The sequence below is a fragment of the Malus sylvestris genome, chromosome 7, assembly GCF_916048215.2.
Source record: "Malus sylvestris chromosome 7, drMalSylv7.2, whole genome shotgun sequence".
Taxonomy (NCBI): Eukaryota; Viridiplantae; Streptophyta; class Magnoliopsida; order Rosales; family Rosaceae; genus Malus; species Malus sylvestris.
Window position 1 is genome coordinate 29,467,603 of NC_062266.1, and position 16,303 is coordinate 29,483,905.

Genomic DNA, 16,303 nt, shown 5'->3' on the forward strand with positions numbered 1-16,303 from the left:
TGATACTTCCATGTTTTTATTCATCAGTCTTGCTTTAGATGGATGTTTTACATCGGAAATTTAGAAGGCAGCAACAACTTTTATTAGGGGATCGGCATCCACTTTGAATCTATGCGTTCGGAGCATGTGGACTAAAGAGATTCAAACTAGTCAATTTCAATTTTATGCTCCCTATTAGCCCATTTCACTGGCCCCCTTCACAAAGAACCAAAAACTTATATCGCTTGAATCTTTCTCTTGAACGGTCCAGATCTCATAGTTTGCATGCTCCGAACATAGTGATTCGAAGTGGATCTCAATCCTTTATTCCCTTCATAAAGAACCAAAAACTTATATAGCTTGAATCTTTCTCTCTTGAACGGTCCAGATCTCTTAGTCTACATGCTCTGAACATAGCGATTTGAAGTGGATCTCAATCCTTTATTAGGTTATTGAATAACTTGATGGTTCACTGCCAATATCAAACGCAACCTGAGCTCTTTTTATAAGGCTAATCTAGCTTAGTTCAGATTCCATTTGAAATAGATATTGAATACATGACACTGCAAGCATAATGTGTGTCACAACGTATACTCATGCGTCTGTATCTCTCGTCACATAGCATTCAATGATAAGGCAAAACTTCTAAGTAATGCACAAATTATTAAAACATTGCATATCTTGTATGACACGGCATATGTCCACTCATATATGAGAAGTCTTGCATGCCACTGCATATATCCACTCATGTGCATCTCTCAATAATGGGACTTAATACTAGAGAAATTTTTAACCACGACAACTGTGTCACATAAGATTGTCCAAGACACACACACACACAAAGAGAACCCGCTACATTCAAGTCCACCAAAATGAGCCATTATGGGGCGTGAACATCGAGGGTCTTCTTTGTTTGTGTCTTGGCATCCCTCTACTAGAAAGAGATTTCACTACATTCTATAATATGCCACTTTGGCATCCCGAAACAACGAGACATTATTATGTTTAAAAATTAAAACACATGACATTGTATCGTCGTTTCAGAATGCCACGATAACATATGAAAGTGTAGATGTAAGGCTGATGAAAAACAACATGGGGCTTAGGCATTCATTATAAGGAAAACTAATGAAAATGGTTTGAAAACTTTGAGTTTTAATGATAATGACAAAATAAAAGGTAAAGTGAATAGTACCATGTTTGACTTTTTAGTATAAAAATATGGTTTTTCGTTAAAGTGAACAGTACCGCAGGCTTTTCGTTAAAATACCCTTTATTATATCTAATCATCTACGGTGGAAGTTGGGTGGTCATTCATGGAGGCGTACAGCATGCCGCCTTGCTGGAGCGTTTGAGTGCCAGCAAGGAAGGATAGAAAAACGCAGCGTTCCGCCTTTGTTTTGTTTACACAAAATTGTAAGTTAAAGGGAATTTGGAAGCCAAAGGCGTGTGGGGCCCCAGGGCTTTTGACTTTTGGGAAGCTTTTGGGTTTTGTGGTCCACCCAGCCGCCCATGACTATTTTTTCTCAATCCTACAAATATAGTGACAAAAGTCCCCATAAAGGAAGCTTCCTCCAACTTCTCCTTTTCATATGTAGGTGATTAGTGACGAGGATGACACACCCACTACTTCCTTCTTGTCTTATTATATTTTTAAGGAAATGATTTCCGCACTTTTATTTTTTTATTCTGCTAAAAAGGAGTTCAAGTAAAAGAATGAGCGATTGAAAAATCGTTGTTCGTTCTTTATTCTGGTTTAGGGGATTAATGTTGAAGGTAAATTGGCTTTGGATGATGAAGGTGGTGGAGGTTGATGCAAAAGGTGATTCATATTCACCTTCAAGCATTTGTGGCACTTTTTCTTTTCTTTTCTTTTTTTTTATCTCGAAGTTTTGTCCAAACCGATTCTCGTGAGAAAGTTTTCCACCGAGACCCACATTATCAGCGGACTTCAACTAGCTTGATGTCTTGTTTGTATTTTATAATTAGTTGTGTTGGTAATTGTAAGACATTTTGTTTTAAGTTGTGTGATGTCAATCAGACAACATGTAATTTAATTGAGATGTAACTTTAGTTTTTGACATTCACATTTGAGTTTTGGATAAATTCTTATCCTATTACTATTCTATAATGTTTTTTTTTTTAACTAACGATATTTTTTACATTAAGGGGGAGATGTAGACTTGGCCTTACAAAAACTAGTGGAGTTAATGTACTACTTAACCAACTAGTCTAACTCACATATGAGATATCATGACTTCACTTCCCTCCGCAATGACAACTTTTTGCCAAAATTCTTAAATAACTATTCTATTATGTTTAAAAAAGTATCTTAATTTATAAAAAAATTAAAAATTAAAAAAAAATTAAAAACTAGTAAAGATGTTAATAGAAAAATTAAAATAAAAAAGTACTGGCAACAAAAAACGCGTCTGACTCTCTCTCTTTGGTTTCTCAATCTTGCAAACTCCTTTGCCGCCGGCCCCAGCCTTTGGCTTGGGTGCCGGTGGCTATCCTTGTCCAAGTTTCTTGTTCTCCTGGTCCTCTTCTCTTCTTTTCAAATTTCCCTTAAGAATTTTCCCAGTTTCTTTGAGCTTTGTCTCAAATTTTCCTGTGAGTTTGTCTCACTTTTAGACTTCATGTCCCTCCTCTCCACCCCTCCCTCTCCTCTGGCTATTCTTTTCCAAACTCAAAACTCCATCTCCTCTCACTTTTCCCTTATGCTTTCCTTCCCCATAAACAATTATCACCCCATCCTTTGCTTTGATCTGCAGACTCCGACCGAATATGGTTGTCAGCTTTATTTCCCTCCTTCACTGTCCCCCCCCCTCCCAAAAAAAAACGGTTTGCCGGTTTTCCATCAAGGCCAAGTGTACTGCGGTAAGGGTATTTTACATACCACTTAGCCTCAACATTTATCTATATGTTACTATGTTTGTATATATTTGATGGGATTCGTGAATGAGATTTGGATTTAATGACTATCTTTTGATTCTGCATCTTTGGTGAAGAAATCTGGATGTGGTGTGCTTCTTGTTGTGGGTTTGGTACTTTTGTGCTGCGATGTCTTGTTTGTTTTCACCACTCGGTCGTTTGTTCTAGTGTTGCTGCTTCAGTAGCTACTGGCAAAACTTTCGTGGCGGTGACGGCGGCGATCATAAATTAGGGATTTGAGTTCCTGTTTTAGTTTATTTAATTGGGTTGGGCTTTTATGTATCTGTTTCTCCCCAATGTATTTGGTTTATTTTGCCTTCTTTTGAGTTGGCCTGTAACCTACTATTGGATTAATGCATTTATCTTTTCAGACCAAAAATAAAATTGTACTACTTAACCAACTATCCTAACTCATATCTATTACAACATGACTTCACTTCCCTCCACAAGGATAACTTTTTGCCAAATTTCTTAAATAAGAGGCCAAACTTGTGTAAAAAATGGAAACATTAGGCCGACCAAAAATGGAAAAGAATAGTTATTGCTTAAAAATTGCGAGTCCTGGCCACTTAGTACTACGCTGTAGTGGTGTTTCTCTTCACTTGTAAGTAAAAAGTTTTAGGTTTGATTCTTACCAAAAGCAAATTTGAATCACCTTATTGTTAATCATTTGTGAGATTTAATACACTTCCTACTTATAGATAATATCTTTTTTTTCCGAGAAAAAAAAATAAAAAATTGGCAGTCCTTGTCGTTTGGGACGAGGAAACTAGATTTGGACCAAAATCTTAGCCACACGGTCCACACTTAACGTTTCCTAATTTGGGTTTTACCAACCCAACCCCATTAAAACGATTTAAAGCGCTGTGGTATTGCCTCGCCATCCTCGCGCCCTTCGCAACCCAATTTGCTTTTTCGAAATTTTGCGCAATCCGATTGGAGGTTCGTTTCGCTCCGTCTCAACGTTTATCTGTACATTTCTTCGGCGTTGGTGGGATCAACATGCTTACAGGTTCGTTCTTTGTAATTGTGTATGTGCTTGGTTGAAGTGCCTTGAAACTGTTCGACAAATTGCCCCAGAGAAATGCTTTTGTGAATGTGATAAGTATGTTTGTATATGTTGCCTTTTGGTTGAAGGAATTTGGATTAAAAAGATCATTTCTTTGGTACCAGCAGCATTTCAATTGTCTAATTTCATATGTTATGTGTAACGGGAAAAATCTTGGAATTTTGATTTTTGAGTTTTACTATTATTTTCTTCGTTTTCAGGATTAACTACTGGGACCCACATTCAGCCCGAAGTAGTCGGAATCTGTCATACAAGGCAAATTCCTGGTATTCCTACTAAAATTTATCATCTTGGTCGTAATCTAGACCGTTCCTTTATACACGATTACATCATTTATCGGTGTCCTTATGTGCTTGTAGGTTTAAAGCATGCCCCGTTGTGCTTTTCAAATGCGAAGTTATGTAGAAAGAAAGTTATTACTTGCAGAGCTATCAAGGCAGAAGATGTAACCTCTAAGCACGAGGAACGCAAAAAGAACAGGCCTTTAGTTAAGATGTGCGGCATTACCTCTGCTAGAGATGCAGCTTTGGCAGCAGAAGCCGGTGCTGACTTCATTGGGATGATTATTTGGCCCAACTCTAAACGCTCCGTTTCACTTTCTGTTGCAAAGGAGATTTCAAGAGTTGCAAGAGAGTATGGGGCGCAGCCTGTTGGGGTATTTGTGGATGATGATGCAGAGACAATATTAAGAGCCAAGGATGCATCCGACCTTGAATTTGTTCAGGTATATAGATTTTTGTGCCTTGTTTAGCTTGCACATTGCATAATACTTAACAAAATGCTTAGAATTGGAATACCTTGCGGTTTTGCAGCTTCATGGAGATGGCGCCCGAGCGGCCTTTCCTGCATTAGTTGGAGAGCACCGTATAATCTATGTTCTTCATGCTAATGAAGATGGAAGTCTTTTAAACCAGATTTCCGCTGAACAATGTTCTCTAGTTGATTGGATTCTTGTGGATAGTGCAAAGGGTGGCAGGTAACAAAATTCCTTTTTCTTCTTCATCTCGTTCTTAAACATCGTCTTGTATGTATGACCATTTGCATTAGCCATTGTCTGAATGACAGTTTAATTGTAGGCTAAACCTTGATCGTGATCCCTATAGTTTGGACGATGTTCAGTTTGCTAAAGATTTAACCCCTGTAGTTTACTAACAACTTTATTTAGAAAGACAATGGCATTTTTCCTTCAATTTATTCGACAAAATTAGCACGTGAAGACCATTGTAAAGTGTTTTAAAGTTCCATAAAGTCCATAATCTCACATATGCATAGGATACATGAGATTGTTATGATTCACTTCACTCTGAAATTGCTGCAGCGGTAAAGGATTTGATTGGACGCGGTTTAAGCTGCCGAACATTAGAAGCAAAAACGGGTGGCTCTTGGCAGGAGGAATAAAGCCTGAGAATGCTGGTGAGGCTCTTTCTATCCTCAAACCTCAAGGAATTGATGTGAGTAGCGGCATTTGTGGCGCCTGCGGCATCCAGAAGGATCAGTTGCGAATATCTTCCTTCATGAATGCAGTTCATTCAGTAAACTACTGAATGAGAGCGTGTGTAAAGTCACCGTTTTGGGCCCTGTGTAATGTTCGTTGTGCAAAAGTTTAAATAAAGCAAATGAAATTAAGAGAGAGCACAAAAAAAAATCATGGTTCAAAAATATTAATTTTGCAATAATGTTCGAGGAGCCGGTGTTTTTCACCCGATTTAATCACCAAAGGATGTGTCTGTGACATACTAGTGTCTTGTTTAAAATAAATAAGGTTGAGCAGGGACGAAGCCAGAGATTTGTATGGATGGATGCATCATCAAACAATTATTAATCCATAAGGTTTTTCAATACAAATTATTGTAATATCCATCGATGTGTTTTTATGTTTTGAAAACGTTACATGACAATCCCATTACCAATACCATCAAATATCTCTCTCTTTATCAAAATAACCAAGTTATTATTCATCTATTGATCTTCCATACAATTTCACAATCGATCTTCATAATAAATTTCATGGGCGAAAATGTTCTTTCAACGATGGAAGTAGCACATGAAAGAGTATATTTTTATAACACCAAAAAAACAAAGTGTGGGGCATCCGCCTCCTCTGAGCCAAGTTAGCTCCGTCTATGAGGTTGAGCATGTTGTAAATATGGATGCCCACATGTCCTTCATCTATTATTTGATTTGAGTGGACAGCTCTACATGTTCAAATTGTCAAAGAAGTGGCTTGGCAAAGAAAACACATCCCACTTGTTTTCAATTCTAAAGGAACACAATAACTCACAGGGAAGACACGAGCAGAAGAAAAATGACGAAAGGAAGATAAGAAGGAGAGAGAAAAGAAAGAAAGAAAAAAAAAGAGAACAGAAACAAGATATAAGTAAGCTATAAGGCTAGAGAGAGAGAAAAATAATGTGAATTATTTTGTACTCGTCTTATTTTTTTGTTGGTCAAGAGTGAATTTTATTACCACTAAACAACTAAATACAAGAGGTCCAAAATAAATAAAACACAACGAAAAACAAAAGGACTTAAAGTTACACAGGGCCCAACACACTAGTTGGACCCAAAAACTAACACACCACAAACAAAGCACCCTAGCATTCTGCAGACGCTGCCACTGCTTACACAGATCGCAGTCAAGCATCCACCTCCCAGAAACGAAGAAGATGATGACTTCTACAACCTGCAACAACCACCATGCAGATAGCAACCAGAATACGAAAGAGCTGGGGGAAAACCCACCGATGACAGTGCCAATAAAGGCAAGCAAATGGAGGAGGTGGTGTGTACACCCGAGTAAAAACTCTACGCACCTTCTAAAGAAACCACAGCCGAGTGCTGTGAAGAAAGGAGATTGCAGATCAGAAAAGAGGAAGCAACGAGGAAGGATGGAGCCAACCCCGGAGTGGGACTGGAAGAAATTGGAAAAATAGAGTGAGAGGGATAGATGAGAGCCATGGAAGTGGAAGGAGAACAGAGGTGAGGGTAGATTGAAAGCGAAAAAAGGGTGGAAGAGCAAGGCAGATAGGAAAAGTAGGCAGTGGAAAATTGAAGCAGAAGGAAACGAAAAGAAAGAAGAACAAGGAAAGAACGTAGAGGACTGCCACCGACCCTTGCCGGAGCATGGGCAGGCGGCTGGGGAGAAAAATCAACGATGAAAAAACTCGCACAGAAAGGTGAGAAAGACTCTCAGAGAGAGAGAGAGTTGGAGACAAGGTTGGAGTTAAGCTTCTCAAACTCGTACTCGCCTTATTTTCCGAACTTTATAAATAATGTGTCTTATTTACTTTACATGATAATGCATACGTACGGTCTATTGAACCACATAACGTACACATTATTGGAAAATTTTGTTTAACAGTCTTCCCACACTTTTGCCTATAGACTGGCAAATTGTCAATTATTTTGACTCCGACTTTTCTCCAATAAAACAAGCGGTGCTATTTGCGGCTGCTGCGGAATCAAAGATTTGACAGTGAGAACGCTTGCGTCATGCTTCGCTCTGAAGCAGTCAAATTCAATTGGCTAAATGTTGGCAAATTTGTTATTAAAAAAAAAAGATTTTTTTTATTAACACCTCATATGTTGTTGAATACACCTCGTTTAAAAATGTAATACTAAACAACTTGTAACTCTAATATAAAATCACTATTCGAGCCCTCATACGTACTCTTACTTTCCATTGTAGAACAAAGCCCTAAAAACACAAACAAGTTGATAAAAATATATCTTTTGATGAACGGAACAAAAAATCGAGTTTTACTCCTTGTTCATTCGTTGGTTTTTACATTCAAGAAATTATTTAAATAATGGAATAAAATTTGACTTTTTGCAAAGTCCTGCTCTAATTGGAATCCAATAAATATGAAGAAAACTTGAGAATGTTGAAAATTTTTAAGATGTAATTAAATGTAATATTCTTGTGGCTGTTTGATGATGAAGAAATTCAATGTTTTTTGGCTGGTTGGAACTGACATGACCTTATAAGAACAGTTCCTACCATTTGTTCATCAGGCTTCTTAGAATCTGACATGATTGTTCAAGAAAATTTGACAGATTTTATAAATCAAATGACAAGATGGAGATTTTATACAACAATTTAATCCATCTTTCTTGTCTTTAAAATGTGGATTATTCTTTTGTTTGAAAGAGATGAAGAGTTTGATGTGTGGTTAATTAGTTGATGATTGTGGGGTGTGTGAGATGTGAGGTGTGAGGGTAGTATTGGAAACTACATGAGGTGTGTTAAGACATTGAGATGGAGAGCGAGATTTCTAGCAGGAAAGAGGACAGATTTTTTCTTCTTTTATTTCACAACTACCTTAATACAATGTATGTGAAGAAAGAATGGGTGCTAAAGTAAGACTAGTTATGCAGAGCTGGGAAACTCTCCGGGGGTTAAAGCAAATTTAATCCTTTGGTATGCTCTAACGCTTCAGTCGTTGTACCTCAAAACTTCACATCGTCATTCTGATACCGCCGACCGGGCAAGTTCCTTATCGGTTTGATAATATACAACATCCCCAGTGTCACTCACGTAATGATCGCGTTTAAAGCTTCTTACAAGGACTCCCAGTAGGTGAAGTGGGAGAGGCCCTGATTTTTTCGGTTCTCTGTAGTACTTCCCGAGCACAGGCTTAGCTGCCTCCGTCTGAAACAAACAAACGAAAGGAATTGAGAATCAGAATGGGGGTACCAAATTGAATTGATTTTCGGCCAAGGAGTCTAGGTTGAAGTGCTACTCACTGCTTCTATTAAGTTGTAATGTGGGATTTGAGGGAAGAGATGATGTATGACATGAGTTCCGATATCATGATGGATGTTGTTGATCCATCCGTAGTCGCGATCAATGGTTGTCAGTCCTCCTCTTAGATAACTCCATTCCTGTTTGATAGATAAAGAAACCAAAGATTAGCCACGTACATTTTAGGAAGTGCTAAAGCAGTTGCGTTGCTCGGATAGTTGATGAAATCGAACACTTTACCTTCCCACGATACCATGGAAGCTTGTCCTCGTGGCCATGGTGATGCAAGTAAGTCACCAAGTCCAACCACAAGACAAACATCTGCATTTGAAAGCAAATTCAATGAAACCATTTTAAGATGAGAGAAGATAAGAGAAGACTCGGAAGAGACTTTCGTTTTATGCCAACGATACAGAAGCACAAGCATAAACAAATGGAACCTACCCAGTATGGAACGCCGTAGAGCTTAAGCACTTGGACAGGTCCCATTGTGAAAGACAGACCGACTAGCAGCGCAGCCATTGCTGCCCAACAGGCAGTGGAAGTAATGATGTCTTTCCTTTCATTTGGGAGAAACAATTCGCTGTTTGGATCATAATGAGAGCCACTCTTTCCCGGACTTCGATTCCACTGTGATTGAAATCAGTAGCATACACCAAAACATATCAGAAAAAGACATCCAGAGTTCATCATTCGTGTAAGTAACGAGAAGCAAGATGCGAGAAGCGAAAGGCTCACCAGATAGAAAGGATAAGCAAGCATGGGGAATGGCAGGGTGAACCTAAATATCTGAGTCATCTTATCCAAACTCTTGTAAATTTTCTCAGGCAACTGCAAATCAGATGAGACTAATTAAATGACTGAATGACATAAAAGCGAAATAACTTACTTCTTCGAAGTTAAGGAAAAAAAGATCTATACAACGAACAATTTGATAAGCCGAATTAAGAACAGAGTCAGAAACAAATGGAAGCTCACCGGATGCCAAGACTCGTCATTTTCGACGTGTCCATGGTTCTGATGATGAGTTCTGTGGCTAATTCTCCTGTGACAGTAAATAGCTAATTGTTACTATGCAAGTTTTGTTACATGTTGTCTTAAGAACAGGATAACTTATTCAGGACTGGACTGGACAGGATTATTTTCAGAAACAAACTAACCATCCATGGTATGGGACAAGGATTGAAGAATGAAGAAGATGACCGACCACGCTATTCAGCTTTGGATTATTCGAGAAACTTCCGTGGCCACTGCACAAACAAAACAACAAACAATTCACATCAGTAGGCTAAGAAAAATTGCAAAAAAAAAAAAAAAAAAAAAAAAAAAATCAGATTGCAAGCAGAGGAAGCATTCAAATTTTAGTTTTCTCTGACTCATATTTCAAACTACTCTAATCTGCATCGATGATGATTCAAACTTGGGTGCAAAAGAGCGTGCACCCTGAGTCGGCCAAACTAGCCTAACTCAAGAAGCATGCAATTCAAGAGGTCTGAAATCCCGAATTAGAAAGTGTACATTTTTGCTCACCGTCCCTTACGTGATGTAAGCATCATTAATTGCTAATTGAATGTGTTAGTTAATCTAGAGAATCTACACAAAACTTAAACTCAACTAACGATAATTAACGTGGATAAATATACTCATTTAAAAAAACGTGTAAAAATCGATAATTCAACAAAAAGAAAGCAAACTTTACGTACCAATCATGTCCAAGAACAAAGAGAGCCCAGAACATGGTGCCCTGAGCAAACCAGTAGAGAGGCCAAACAGCCCAATTGTTAAGGTAAGACGCAAGCGCCGCCATCCCAAAAACCACAGCCACATCTCTGACCACATAGCTCATAGATTTCCAAGGGTCCTTAACCCAGCAATGCTTAGGAATGGCAGCTCTGATGTCACCCAACTTGAAGGGGGGAGGGGCACCGGGGTCAAATTCACCACCGTCTCCAACCCCATCAGTGCTCACTTTGCCATTGTCTTCCCCATCCACGGATGGGACACGCAATGGCGCACTCACATTGAGTGACCATTTTGCCCCTCTGAGCCCCAAAAGATTGGTGCTCCTCACATTGGGGAATGGCCGGAGGGTGGACGGTTTTGAGGGGAGGGCGTTTCTGGGATGTGAGTAGAATTTAGGGAGAGGTTTTAGGGTGCATTCTGAGAGGACCCAAGTCGCCATTGGAGATACCCAGATGGGGAAAATGCAGAAAGATTTGAGCTTTTGGGTCGGATTGGATTGGTTTGGAGGAATGGAGAGTGGGAGTGGAACTAAGTGGTCACAAAACGGAGGAGAAGGATAACGTAAGGGCCGCCCTCCTCCACGTCCAAATAAAACCTGTGCTCCTTGTTGCTTGTCCCCTCTCTCTCTAGGACTACGCAATTGTTCTCTCTCTCCTCCTCTGTTGCTGGATAAAAGCTTATTAGTTTGGAGAGTTTGATTTTGTTTATATATTGGATTTTGGTGCGCGTAGAAGCAAATTAAAAATTGGAAAATTAGAAAGGAAAAAAAATAAAATAAAAGAAAGTAGGATGGAGGGCAAAAGAAAGATGTTGAATTGGACGGCGGGTCCAAACAAATGTGAAACAGAGCGGCTAGTGGACGCGGTCAAAATCTGGCTCTTAGTGTCGGACTTTTTTTTGGTCCTTGTCAAAATCATTATTTATTTATATTCATGCTATGCAAATTTTATAAATCATTTTGGTTAAAAAGTTTTTTAAATTTTAAATTTTTAGGTTTCGTAACATTTCAACAATTTCTCTTCTTTTAAAGAGTTGATTTTTCAATTCTCATAAAAAAAAAATAGTTGATTTTTAATAATTTAAATCACATACATAAATGGATTTTTTTTTTCATTTTTTGATCAAAGATATAAAGGGATGTTGTTGCATATGGTCCAATATCTTAGTAAATATCATGTTAGTTTCTGCCCATTCGTCTCGGGTTTGAAACATTCTCATTCTCTAAATCATTCTAATTGAATCGAACTCTCCCCCTCTCCTTATTGATAGTAAAAATACTTTTAAAAAAAATATTATGAAAGGATCTTATTAAAAAACAAGAACTTTCTAAACACGTCAAATTCTGATTTATTTGTGACTCTTTACATGTAAAAAGTCAAGTATTTTACTTCAGCTTTTCACTCTTTAATTAAAATTGTCTTCAACTCGTTTTCAGAAATAAATAAATAAATAAAATATTAATGAACAAAGAAGAGCAGAAGAAGAAATTCGAAGTGTGAAGATAGTGCCTTTATTGCTAGCCCTTCTTTCAATCAATTAACCAAGAATTGACTATACAACAATTTACACATGGGCGGTTCAACCAAACCAAGTACTATTACTAAGGTGTTCAGTGAGAAAAACACGGACGAACAATAGTGCTGATTGACCCAAATCAAATGCCGACCAAATCAAATTTTGACCCAAGGAAAAATCAAAGAATCAACCACACGCAGTCCGGTCCATGCACATTTTTTTCCATTGTATTGAGTCCTTACTCGGAAGAGTACTGTTGATGCATGAAATTGGACCAACGTATGGAGCGGTATCGGTTTAAGTGGTTAATCTTTAATTATTTTAACACGTTAATCAAATTTCAAACATTTTTTGTTCACGAACACAATACCATACCAAACCCGACGACACAATATTGGAAAATGTTTGCAATTTATGTACAAGAAATATAGAATGTGGCAATGCTGGATCAAATGCACTAGTAGGATGTGAGCAAATAAGTAATTAGAATGTGCATGGTAGAACGCTCAACTGGGGTACCTTGCCACCATTTACGAGTTTCCAATCTCTTGGCGAGCTCCTTTGCCATTGACGCGAAGTCCTAAGCTCCGCTTCGCAGTTGTTTTGAGTTTTGGCTGAGCTTCTGGTATGTGCAAAACAAGCCATGCTCATCAGCAGATGAATCACGAATTGTGTAGTATCGGAAACAAAAGTACACAACGCTCTGTAAGAAGAACTAATGAATCCCATGTCATAATTTGGGGAAATATGCTAGTGTCATGCACCCGCGCGCAGCCATTGATGTTTGTGGACTTCACAGTAAGTCTCGCATTCATCAACGGCTGTGATAGATAGACTCAAACACCCGCAATTGACTGATGCTAGCACAACTCTAATTCGGGATCTGAGGCCTCCATTAGTAGAAACCTGTACCTCAAGTTTTTCCTGGCGTTTTGCAAGCTTATATCTCATACATGCAGCTGCTGCGCCTGCAGACACATCCTGAAATAATCGACCACGTTAGAACGCAATCCCCATTTGTTGTATATGCTATAAATAGCCATGAGGTCTCTTTAAAATAAGCCGTTACGGTGAATATTCAAGTACTTGAATCTTTTCATGGAAAAAGTAGTGAATTACTAGTCATGCCTTCAAATAATCTTTCCTTCTCTGTTCCCTTGTTGCAAAGAAAACACCGGGACATCAAGTCAAGACCACTAGAAAACTTTCGACCTAGAGGAAACAATACCTTTCTTTTCGGTCTTGTTCTTTTGAATTGAAGATGAAGGAGCAGGTCCATCGAATATAACAAGTCCGTCTATTACAACATCGTCTGCACTAAAACAGTTAGATTACGATCACAAAGAGAAGGGAGGTAAAGGGAAGGAATAAAACAAAAGATAGTTAACCTATACGAAGCTCTATAACATCTCGATCATCCTTCCCAGCTTTGGAAGGTTTTAAGGACGGCGGACTTGAAAATAAGCTCTCTAAATTCTCACAATACTTGTCATGATTTGGAGCTGGGTCCATGTCTTGCTCCGCTTTATCCGCTTTTAAGCCTTTAATGATACCGCCTAAAATACCAGGGACACCAACCTGTGGCTAAACAAGATGTTCAGCTCGGCAACAAATAAAAGAATTACACTTCACCACAGAAAATAATAAGGGAGCTTGAACCAACACACTGCAACCTGTTTCTGGTTAAGAGATAAACTGGCGATGACATCTGTAGCGACTGCAATCACTTTATCGTGAAGACAAGGCAAGGTCTCCGGAATCCTGAACCAACCGAAAATCCATTTAGATGGGATGATTCGTATAAAGTGTTTCGACTTTGCATTTTAGTCGTTCTTTAAAGCTTAGCACACGCATACACACACACACACGAGACTACAGGAGAGAGGGAGAAAGAGACCTGAAGTCATTTTCGCGGGACAAAAGAGATACAAGCTAATTCACACACATTTACCCGAAAAGATAGAAAATAAGTCTGAAGGTTAGAGAGTGCAACGTAAAGCTATAAACTGGAGGTGCAGAATACAAGCACCTGCCACTGGAAGATTGATCGCTTTCTGGATTAAAGAAAGTTTGGATTGTGAAGAAGGTTCCTTCCAGTGGCATATAATATACGACAGACAAACAACGCGTGGTTATCTAAAATGAAGAAAGAAAACTGACCAGAATCATTTGTCCATGATCAGAGGAGCAGATTGTCTTGTCCACGTTGATCTTGAAGCTCCATCTCAGAACTGACATTAATGAAAATTCTCCCACTACTTCAAGATTTGGAAAAGACCTTTTGAACGATGGCCAATCTTTCATGATACAAGTGTTCTCCAAATAAAATGATCAAACAGATAGGTGCCAAATGCCAAAGACTTCCCCGCATATATGCATTCAACGATCAAAGCGATATCAGATTACACAGCAGAAAAAAACTCAGAGAAGCAATATGTGCTTCACCTTATTTCGAAGACTCCTGTCTGATAGAACAACCAGTCCACCATCTTTCCCACCTTTCTTGAAGACTGTAGTCCAGCAACATGGTTTCGCAAGATCCACCTTCTGTGTGGAGTTACTGCACCCTGGAATTAAGGTGGTTTCACTTATTCGTAAAAAGAGATATGGAGATGTTCAAGAATAACAACAAAGTAAAACAGCTGTGTTCGTTGATCTCTACGCAAAATATGCAGTTTTGCTGGTGGTGTCCTGCTCAACTTCGACTGTGTACTTCCAGGGTTGGCATGTGCATGATCCTTCTTAGCTTCAGTTATCTGAGAGACGTTCAAGGATTGCTTTGCACTTGGAACATCACATAACACGTCACCATCCTGTGAATACAACAGTTCTCCCTATCAAATATGATCAACAGTTTCCGTGATTAAATCTTAAAATTCATAATTCTGACTCAATTAGCTTCCACTGTATCACGTCGATAATTTCTACCCCAAAAACGATCAAATTAACTAAAAAATTACCTTCTAACGAGATGTGAATTAAGAAAAAAAAAATATCTCAAAAATAAATGACAATTTGAACGGAATGGATGGAGCACCTGAATGAGATCATTTCGTCAGAAAAGTTAGACTGTCACGTAATATTGGCAATTCATTATTTATATATTGACCTAGCCACATATAAAAACTTAACTTGTCTATCATCCATAAAAATAGTTCCACGAAATTATTCTTCATACATATATCGAACTTTAACGATTTGAACCGTTTATTTCTCAAGTTGTATATCTTATATCATCTTTGCAAAATATTAGCCAAATCGAAAATATTTAAGACATCTAATCGAGTTCAAAGAAATTAATGAATACTTTGTTATATAAAAAACAATGAAATTTTATCTAGATAATTAAATAAGCAAAATGGTTTCGGATTGAATCGAATTTTTGCAAGGATGATCTATGAAACGAGACTTACAAAATAAACGGTTCGGATCGTTAAAATATGATTCGGAGTGAACCCCACACCTAATCCCCTTTCTTTTTTTTTAAATGAGGATCCATTTGCATAAAGGGCCTATGTATATATATATGGTTTTGCTTAAGATGAGCGCTACCTACAATAATTAATTAATTATAAATAAACATAGTCAAAACATAATTATGCTATGTAAGCAAAGCATTAGTATGATAAATAGTTGGCAATATTAGATTGTTCATTGGTCTAACTTCAAATTGATGATGTCCCATGTCGGGCATTCGCAATGTTCTAGCATTAAAATCCAATTCATTTTTTTCACACCAAAAAGAACCTAATAATTTTCCCAAATTTCATGTTTTATCATTCTAACACGTGGATCTATCATCTATGATATCATAATTAGGTTTATAAAATTTTCTTAATAGAAGTGATTCTGATTCTCTTGTTCTACTTTTCCATCATGTATTAAATTAATCTTCATATGAAACAACTTGCGTTCATAAATTAAAAAATAAAAAGCTTGTGCTTTAAATATTAAAATTAAAATAAAAAACGTGGGTTTGATGCGTGTTTAGTATAGTAGTGATGGGACATAGGAGATATAACTTCTGTTGAAAGGTGTATTAACACGTATTAAGCCCAAGCTGAAGGCCGCTAAGATGAAATTTGCACATAAACTACGTATCATCTACCGAATAATGTGAGGTAGATCAATTTTATGTTCAAATTTACAAATTATACGATGTGTCACTAATAAAAATATAATATAATGTAAATAGAAGATCTTCCCAGCATAATTTGAGTTCAACTCCGGAAAATAGAATATTATTTTTTTAATATCCCACACATGCATGGAAATTGCAATCCTCGTATGCCTTTATAGGTTGTTTTGGAACTAACTCA

The 16,303-nt window shown here is 37.8% G+C and overlaps 2 protein-coding genes across 3 annotated transcripts; one reads left to right on the forward strand and one right to left on the reverse strand.

Moving 5' to 3' along the window:
- Positions 1–2,403: 2,403 nt before the first annotated feature.
- On the forward strand, positions 2,404–5,827 carry LOC126627636 (N-(5'-phosphoribosyl)anthranilate isomerase 1, chloroplastic-like). 2 transcript variants are annotated; one of them, XM_050297148.1, is made up of 5 exons: positions 2,404–2,859; positions 4,183–4,248; positions 4,342–4,706; positions 4,795–4,958; positions 5,301–5,827. In XM_050297148.1, exons 1-5 carry the CDS (start codon positions 2,619–2,621, stop codon positions 5,524–5,526), a joined length of 1,062 nt encoding a protein of 353 aa, XP_050153105.1. In that variant the 5' UTR covers positions 2,404–2,618; the 3' UTR covers positions 5,527–5,827. The 2 variants fall into 2 exon arrangements, with proteins under 2 accessions (XP_050153105.1, XP_050153106.1); XM_050297149.1 differs by lacking the exon at positions 2,404–2,859 and adding an exon at positions 3,644–3,925.
- Positions 5,828–8,253: 2,426 nt separating this feature from the next.
- Positions 8,254–11,154, reverse strand: LOC126629706 (omega-3 fatty acid desaturase, chloroplastic-like). The gene is made up of 8 exons (XM_050299809.1): positions 10,430–11,154; positions 9,887–9,976; positions 9,705–9,771; positions 9,465–9,557; positions 9,171–9,356; positions 8,967–9,047; positions 8,729–8,866; positions 8,254–8,633 (listed from the first exon to the last, which is right to left on the reverse strand). The coding sequence occupies exons 1-8, from the start codon at positions 10,906–10,908 to the stop codon at positions 8,448–8,450; spliced, it is 1,320 nt and encodes a 439-aa protein (XP_050155766.1). The 5' UTR covers positions 10,909–11,154; the 3' UTR covers positions 8,254–8,447.
- Positions 11,155–16,303: the final 5,149 nt, after the last annotated feature.